At 37.2% G+C, this 9,521-nt stretch overlaps 1 protein-coding gene across 1 annotated transcript; it reads left to right on the top strand.

The window, feature by feature from the left end:
• LOC311279624 (glycine N-acyltransferase-like) lies at nucleotides 1-4,057 on the top strand. The gene is made up of 5 exons (XM_084391250.1): nucleotides 1-320; nucleotides 803-919; nucleotides 1,011-1,119; nucleotides 1,213-1,339; nucleotides 2,996-4,057. Exons 1-5 carry the CDS (start codon nucleotides 180-182, stop codon nucleotides 3,390-3,392), a joined length of 891 nt encoding a protein of 296 aa, XP_084247376.1. The 5' UTR covers nucleotides 1-179; the 3' UTR covers nucleotides 3,393-4,057.
• The last annotated feature ends 5,464 nt before the right edge of the window (nucleotides 4,058-9,521 follow it).

The following is a 9,521-nucleotide window of genomic DNA, read 5'->3' as shown; positions in this document are numbered from 1 at the left end:
TGGTGGAATATAAAAATATTTCAATACAAGCATTTCAGTCAAACACACAATTTATGCAATATGTCAAAACTTTAATCCGCGACGAAGAAAAAACAACCCACGGCAACAGTTCAGAAGTAGCCTAGCCCATTTCCGCGGGAAAACAGCGGACTTGGCAACCCTGGAACCTGGGCTGTTCTATGGTTCGGAGGCTATGCACTGCGAGCAATACAGTAGACACGCTGACGCCGAAAGAAGAGTTCACAATGCTTCAGCTGACTACAGAGGATCTGAAGATCCTGGAAGTAGACCTTAAAAACTACTTTCCTCAGTCGCTGCAGGTTTGAAAGTATTTATTGAGCTAATAAAGTAGCTCACCTTCAAATTATCATGTCATCAGCATAAGTTTGCTTACCAAACTTAATACAAAAAATTCATAGATTGCGTTACTTTAGGTATACATGCAACTCAACTGTCAGCGTTAGCAGTAAACTTTGTATATATAATATATATATATATGAAGAGTTCAGATGCAAAAGCCTCTTAAGTGCCATCTGAAATTAAACATTTTTATCAAGCTTGTATATTTAAGTTCAGTAATTTCACTTAAATGGCAATGAAAATGACCTATTAATTGTAATTTAAGTGAAATTACTGAACGATCTTGAGAAAAATGATCATTCTAGAAGAAAATTTAAGATGCATCTGAACTCTTCATATATGTGTGTGTGTGTATATATATATATATATATATATATATATATATATATATATATATATATATATAATTATATGTATACATTTTTTTGTCCTGGATACATAGGTATATGGATGTATTGTTCAACTCAACAGAACTGGACAGAGAGCTGATCCTGTTAGTGTGTTTGTTGACCTGTGGCCAGACTTCAGAGTTGTACTCATTAAACCAGAAATTCGTGAGGTATAAGGAATATTGCAAAATTTAAGTGATTGGTTGGATATTTCACAATGCTTAGGAAAAGTTTAACAACCCGTTTCCTTTTTTACTACAGACCGGAGACCTTTTCAAAAACTTGACTATCTTTTCAAAAAATGATGTCTACCTCAGAGACCTGCTGGCACAGACAGATGTCATTGACTGGAAAATGTATATTTGCTTAGGTACTTGTATTTCTTTTTGCATGTCTTTTTTTCATTAGTATAAATCACGGAAATGGTCTCAAACTCTTTTTCCATTGAAATCTTTGTCTCAAGCCGCTGAGCTTCATCATGAAAAGATGCTGGAATTTGTGACTACAAACAGAGGTGTCCCCATGAAGAAAGAACTAGTCTGCCTCAAGTTGGTTCTTCGAGAGCCATCAAAATGTTCACAAATTGATAGGTGAAGTATATCCGCTGTAATCATTAACGCCACACTGCAGACACAATTTTATGGCAGTTCATAGTTCAAGCTATGTTGCAGTAATTTGTCACTGAGTACAAGCACTGTAAGTGAAACATGTAACCTTTTAATGGCTCTTCGGTTGTTGTCATCATTATTGTATCTCACTCTTAACCCTCTGTTGGTCTTAAGTAATTTTAGAATGAAAAGTTTATGTTTTGAATTGTACTTTTTTTTACTTCATTGAAATGGTACGAAACTTTTGCCACTTGCTATATGAACACCAAAAAATTGTAGACATGATTAGAAAAGGCTAAATGGTCTTAAAAAATTGTCAGACATATGATCTTAATAGTCAAAATGAATGCCATTGGATATGAATGGGAAATTTGAAAATACAAAGCAATTTTTGAGTACAGTCTACAGATAAGCCACAATGAAGAAGTCTTCTTTGATAATGTCTAAAATGTATATCCAATGCAAAACCTAATAAAAGTAAGGGATAATGCCTGAAAACAACATTATTATAAGTAACTATAAGGCTATATTGGCATCTAGTGCACAATGGTATTGCATGTGATTTTCTTTACGTTTCCCACTAGATGACACCAACCTGCCTTCCATGCATTGGATTTATAAAAACCTTTTTAACAAACTAAAACTACTTAAAACTTAAAGCTTTTTAAACAACTACAAACTTTCTGGATGGCCAACATAAAGTTTGTCTCAAACATTTTAATCTAGTTTTTCTCATATTTGTATTATTTTTAGTGTATAATTTAGAGGTTATGTTGTTTAGTACCAATAAATCTCCTCAAAATGCAACATATTAAACAAAATATACTGCAATCATTTATTAAAAACAAATGTTACCCTTATTTTCTTTGGTCTGTATTCACACTGCAAGACTTTTGGCTGGATTTTGCTGTCGCAGACAGATTTCCAAGCTCTGTGGAAAAACCCCTGGATCGCCGCCAAATCGGTGCTCGTTGCTGTCGCTGAAGCTCGTCAAATATGAGCATGTCAGCGACCTGATCTGAGTCTGTCTCCAGCAGTCACACTCGTTGCGAAATTTTCAAATCTTTTTGATATTATCGCCAAGTGATCTTGTAGTACGAGTGATGAAAAAACTTGGTTAACTGCTCTAATGATATCATGCACCTAAACGTAGGCCTACATGAATACAAGGTGACAATTTGATCATAATTGATCAAAAAATATATAAAATTTTTAAATAAGTGTTTTTTGCTCTATACTTAACATTATGATATATTTTATTTACCATCAGATTTTGCTGAATAGACATGGACCTCCAACCTGTGTGTATTTTCTTTTTTTGTATGATCATTTTCTGTACATATGACTTGGGCAGCGAGCATGAGTGGCTCTCTAATGTCTCGCATGTATTCATGTGAGAAAAAGATTTTTCGTTGTTGGTCGGGGTTGCCGCTTGGCCAAAGATCTTGTAGTTTGTGCACCAGATTTTGCCGTTGTGTTGTTTTATATGAGCGCTGCTAAGACAAGAAGACGACAAGATAAATTGTTGTGTAGTGTGAGCACTGTGGCAATTCACGTAGCCCCATAGTTCTGTAGTGTGAGCCTGCCTTTAGTGACGAATATCAGGTTGAACTAAAATTAGTTTTCTTTTTCTTTCAGTTTATCGCTGAAGCTGTCTTCTCTCAACGAGTCTCATCTTGCACTAGTCAACAGTACCTGGAAGTTTGGCTGTGAAGACAGCAAAGTAATGATTAAGAACATGATTTTGAACTTTCCCTCTTGTTGTGTCCTGGACGAGGATGATCGACCAGTAGCATGGATATTAACTTATCCCTCCTGTGCTCTGGGAATGTTGTACACGGTTCCAGAACACAGAGGAAAAGGCTATGCAAAAGCACTGGTCACCATTATGTCAAAGAGACTCCACTCTCAAGGCTATCCAGTGTACTGTTTTATAGAGGAGGAGAACCAGTTATCCTACAGGCTCTTTACAAGCCTGGGTTTCACAGAGGAACCGGATTACAAGGCAGCCTGGTTTGTATTTAATGATTTTTAATTGGGCCATATCAGAACAACCAATCAGAATTGTTTAGCTTCTGTCTGCAATGCTATGTATTATGTAAAAGCTGTTTTCTGATATAATGTAGTACAACTTTAAAAATCAACAACCAAAATAAAAATAAAAAAACAAAACAATTGATTTATTTAAATAAGGAATCCATTCCGTCAATAAAATGTGTACAACACAACTATTTATTCTTTATATCACATGTAAAACAAACATTTACAGTTAAACTACACATTGTGTAGCATCAGCTTGATTTGTAAGCCGTTTTATTTTTCTGCATACTCTTCTAGTCGAAGCAGCCATTTCTCCCAGAATGGCTTAATCTGCTGTGAGTTCAAGAAGTGAGCGTGTGCGGGTGATCCATCTTTGTAGGCCACCACAATTAAACCGTTTTGTACCTATGTGTAAACAACAGAACATGATGGAAGACTCCAATGGAAAACTTCAACAAGCCATTTAAAGAGAGTAAATGCCTTTAGGCCCTGTGTATACCTGGCAATAAGATGTTCATTAGTGGTCAGACAAGAGTGTTTACACAGGGTATTAACATGTGACCACTTTCAAATGGAGGGGAGCGATTTTATGACTACATAGTAGTATACATGGTACATACACTACTGTTAAGGTTTAGTGTAGGTAAGATTTTTTTAAATGCTTCAGGAAGTCTCTTATGCTCATCAAAGCAGTATTTATTTGATCAAAAATAAAGTTACATTTTGTGAAATAACTACAATTCAAAATAACTGTTTTCTACTTTAGTGACTTAGACCCCTTTACCTTTTTTTCATGAATAGCGACAAATCTAGTGACTTTTTGGACTGCTGGTTAACATGTAGTCAGTCACTATATCATACTTTTTGACAGAAAATATGTAAATGAGAACAGGTTTTTTTTTTTATATATCCGACTATGTATTGTATTAAAATACAGTATGTAAGCACGGATTAGGAGAAAGAAAAAAAAAAACATGTAAAGTGCCGACAGTTGGCGCATTATGTCATCTGTTTATCATTTTGCTTCTTTCTGAGCAGGCTTTTTTTTTCAATCCTAGCACAAAATTGATAGTTCAAGCTGAATTCTCATTCAAGTACCTGCATTAATTCATCTGTGTTACTGCATGTTGACATCAGGCAAAATGTAGTTCTGTGATGTCTTGTGCGTATAATACACAGCTACCATTTTGGGGGAAAACCATTTTATTTTAAAATGTCAAAATTCATAGCTAATCTTTAGTGAAAAAAAATACACATGGTTCAACGCTGACAATTGAACAACAAGGATGAATTTTTATTTTTAAACCTGCTTAAAATTGCTCTGACAAAGAATGCATTTTATCTGTCATGTAGAAGACGTACAAAATTATAACTTTTCCCATATGCATCTCTCAATTACAGGCATTTTAACCATATATGTATATATTTCATAAAACTATTCTAATTAAATTTTGTTCACAAAGGAAATAAATAAAGGTCCTGATCCGGAAACGATTCCACGTTGGGCGCTGTAGATTTAAAGCTGCATTCAGTAACTTCGGGATTTCTTCGCTGTATTCTCGCTTTTTGCTCGCAGGTTTCCGAGACTTCCTGACGCCGGCCCGCCGCCCCAAAGTTGCAAGTGGGTGGTTGACGTGAACTCAAATCCAAAGTGGAAAAAAAAATATTTCTAAAATGTATGTCAAATGTCTTATAATTATATTGCTTAATATGTGAATAACTCAAAACTAAATGTGTCCCTTTCTAATTCCTTATTTATTTAGCATTTTATTAACTTTTTTGTGTGGTAGTCCCAAATATTGTCCACCGGTGTGACAACATTTTTTATGTTAATATTTAATTCAGAGATTGTGTGACAGATAAGACAAATATGCACAATCCTTATCAATTTGTCCTTATTACATTCCCACATCAAAAGTAACCAATAAAAATTCACAATCATGTTATTATCCCACTATAAGATGTACACATAGGGACTTTACCCAAACGCCTGGATTATATTCAATATAATTAGTATAAAACCTAATGAAGCTTCAATCCATCCTTATATGTGCATAGTGATGATATCATTATTATACTATTCAACACCTTTTACATAAATTTGTGCATTTAAAGGCCTTTTCCACTTATAATTCAGTTTGTCACACCACAGGACATTTCGTCACACCATTGGACAACAAAAAGTACCGGTATGCCCCTGTTTTGTACAAAGTCACATTTATTATTTCTTGTTCAAATAATTAAAAAAAAATCATTAAAATAAAGTTACAACTTCAAGTTCAAATGTGTTTTGTACAATAAAGTCAGAAGAAAGAAGAATAAACGATGCGCGTGGAATCTGCCTAACAAACATCGATTTCATTGGCCTTTTTATGCAGTGGTATTACGCAACAAGGAAGTGTATACAAACTGGATACCACTGTTTTCAGCGGAATCTGAGAAATGCGGCAAACAAGACCGCACCTCTCTATCATTAACAGTTTTTAAGATAATTACACATATGTAAAAGTATGCAATTTTGGGCGGTATCGCCTAATCTGTCCCCATAACATTTATATTCATATCCCATTGAAATGTGCGATCTCAAGAGCTTAAAACCATAGACAGTATATAAACTGGACACAGCGACCCTATTGGATTCAACGGAGACAAGTGAAGTCAATTAGAAGCTCTCACTTCCTGGCGGTCGAGTGTACTGCGCAGACTCAAACTGAGCTTGACGACGTAGATGTGACGTGAGCAACCCGTCTGTCTTCTAGTAGCTGTGCCAAGAGAAATCTGAATCATTCCCTTCCAAAACTTGCAGAGACGGAGAGTGTAAGTAGGAGCTGACCATGAGCTAGGAGCAGGAGAAACTTTTGCTAAGTATTCTGATTAATTATTTTGTCATTTTGCCTCCACGTCCCCCCGATTGCCCGCGAGCTTCTCCTCCTGTCCATACGGTAATTCTCTACTGTGCGACAGAGAGTTGCGTGGTTATGACGCAATCGTTAGCCTATTTTTACAAAAACTGCATCTACGGGGCCATAGTGTAAGATACAAGGGGCCGTAACGTAAGATACAAGGGGCCGTAACGTAAGATACAAGGGGCCATAACGTAAGATACAAGGGGCCATAACGTAAGATACAAGGGGCCATAATGTAAGATACAAGGTAATGGAGCCATTTATACATTTTCGTGTTTCTTTAGTAATAAATAATGGACAAATGGAGTCTTTAAACGCCTCAGATGTAAAGTTATTCGCTGTCAAAGTGACACCAAAATGAATGGGAGTCAATGGAATGCTAACAGCAGGTGATGGTCTGCTAATCAATGGCGGCGCCCGGGAGAAGCTTCAATATTTTATGAAACCCTGCCCTCCTGCTTAAAACAACTAACTGAGCTAGCGATGACTCTCCTCTTCCTGATTCGCATCAGCTATGAAATCAGCATGATATGATTAGTTTCTAAAGCTGTCAATCATCTCACGTGAACCAACCAGACCATAAGGCTGTTCTAAAGCAATGACGCTGTCTGTGTATAGTTCCTTATTCTGAGCTACAAACACAACTAAACACATCTTTTCATCTGATTCAAGAAGCTAATAAATGCAGGATTCAAATATATCTGTTTTGTGTGTGTGATTTCTGTCCGATTTTGGTTATTTTATAGGAACAAAGAATGTTTACGTCCACTGGTGTGACAGCCATTTCCACCAGTGTGACGCTGATTTCATGTCACACTATAGGACAGTGCTGTCACACCAGTGGACATTTTCAAGATCAAGGCCAGTTTGCAGCCTAGTTATATGAGAGACAGTCTTCAATCCTGACTAACAGTGTTAAGGTTTACATTATTTTCAATAGTCAATCAATATAAATTGATGAAAATTTTCAGATCAATACTTAGATTATGTCACACCAAAGGACTGCATAATGGATCCCATTTCCAACAGTGCAAGGAAATAGCAATATTATGAAAATATTTGAAACAGGACTCACCTTGTGGGCAGTCCATGTACTCCAGTGAGGTCTACTGTACTTCCTGGATGAAGAAGGGCCCCTCTCAGTAATAGGGTGCCCAAATTAATGCCTGTTTTATATCTACAGAATGGCGTCACACCAGGTGGACACCAGTTTTGCGGACAAAATGTAATGCGTCACAATTATTTTAAATGGGGACCTTATGATTTATAACCTTTAGTTTCATTAAGTTAACACCGCTATAACATCTATTCAAGTATTTTAATGTATTTGGACTTATTTTTAATTTAATTACGGTAGTTTTAAGATAAGCAACGCTACCCCGGACAGTCACGCCAGTGGACAAATGTCATGTTTAAAACTAAATATTTACATATTTGAATTATAATACTCATTAATTACAGATGTATTAGTTCTGGAAGATTAAACTGTATATAACAACAGATATTTTAATTAAATATTATATATTTTTATTTATATTTGTCACCATGAACACAAAAATGTAGCGTCACGTCAACCACCCAAGTGCATTTTTCGCTCACGGGCACCAGGGGGGTGCGAAACGACCACCATTCAACCCGAAATAAGTAATATAACCATTCCAATGACTCCGAAGCGTTCCGTTAAGGTAAAAAAGTTACTTAGTTCACCTTTAATGCGTTGCATGAGCACTTGTGAACTCTGGCCGTTTCTCAATATGCGTTCTTGTCTGTACCATAGACAGTAAAAGAAATGGACACAGCGACCCCATTGGATTCAACGGAGACAAAGTGAAGCCAATTAGAAACTCTTACTTCCTGGGGGTCCAGCGTACTGCGCAGACTCAAACTGAGCTCGACGACGTAGATGTGACGTGAGCAAACCGTCTGTCTTCTAGTAGCTGTGCCAAGATCAATCTGAATCATTACCTTCCGAAACTCGCAGAGACGGAGAGCGTGAGTAGGAGCTGTCCATGATCTTGGAGCAGGAGAAACTTTTTGTAGGTGTTCTGATTAATTATTTTGTCATTTTGCCTCGACGTCCTCCCGATTGCCCGCGTGCTTCTCCTCCTGTCCATACGGTAATTTCCTACTGTGCGACAGAGAGTCGCGTGGCTGTGACGCAATCGTTAGCCTACTTTTACAAAAACTGCTTCTACAGGGCCATAACGTAAGCTACAAGGTAATGGAGCCTTTTATACATTTTCGTGTTTCTTTAGAAATAAATAATGGACAAATGAAGTCTTTAAACGCCTCAGATGTAAAGTTATTCGCTGTCAAAGTGACGCCAAAATGAATGGGAGTCAATGGGATGCTAACAGCAGGTGGGGTTCCGCTAGCCAATGGCGGCGCCCGGGGGTACCTTCAAAATAATACAAATCCCTGCCCCCCTGGTCTGTACTTGTGTTCTTGTGGACTTGTGAAACGTCATCAGTCGCTGCCCAAGTACTGTTCCAATTCAAAGTTCACATCTAGCCAAGTCCAGTTCAAATCCCCGGATGTGTTCTTGATCCGCCCCTTTTACCGAGGATGCATCGAGAGGTGACTTGTGCGGACTTGAGACCGTTTATATACCGTCTATGCTTGAGACAGCCAGGTATCCCAGAATCCATCTCACACCAACCAGCAAGCGTCAATAGCAGAAGAGAAACCCCGCGTAATTTAAAAATACTGCTGTTATTGTGTCACGAATTGTAGTTTTAAGAGTATTTCAGGCGAGAATGTAGTTGTTTAAAGCTCAAATCTTTGGTTTATTTATAAAGATAGCGCCTATTTGAAAATTTTATCTGACGTTTTCGGAGTTGTGAGATCCAGGCAATCGGACGCTCGGCGTTCATGTACCCCGCCGAGAACAGCATTTCCTCGGCTAGTGCTGCTGATGTTTTGCCGCTGGCTCGGATGTCTCTAGTGGTTTAACATGAGATATAAATCGTCTTGTGTATATCTAACGGGCGATTTATTTATGTATTTATTTTATTTGTCTCATTAATCTATAATATGTTCCCTGGCAAAACGTTTTGGCTGAGGGCAAAGTGAAGTTTCATAGCTTTATATATTTAGTCTATTTAACTTTAACGTTGTAGCCTAGAGAGCTGACTTATGTTTGACTGAATCGTTTGCTAGCTTCGTATACCTTTTAGGCTGCTACTTATACTTTTATAATGGCTATTATTGATCATTAA

This window comes from Rutilus rutilus, assembly GCF_951802725.1.
Source record: "Rutilus rutilus genome assembly, chromosome: 20".
Lineage (NCBI taxonomy): Eukaryota > Metazoa > Chordata > Actinopteri > Cypriniformes > Leuciscidae > Rutilus > Rutilus rutilus.
This window is presented reverse-complemented; position numbering and strand designations above follow the sequence as displayed.

Excerpts from the sequence above, each read along its gene's own strand:
- LOC311279624 (XM_084391250.1), top strand. The coding sequence starts at position 180 with ATGGTTCGGAGGCTATGCACTGCGAGCAATACAGTAGACACGCTGACG. Across the intron at positions 920-1,010 it reads TTAAACCAGAAATTCGTGAG|ACCGGAGACCTTTTCAAAAA; the intron begins GTATAAGGAATA and ends TTTTTACTACAG. Across the intron at positions 1,340-2,995 it reads AAATGTTCACAAATTGATAG|TTTATCGCTGAAGCTGTCTT; the intron begins GTGAAGTATATC and ends TTTTTCTTTCAG.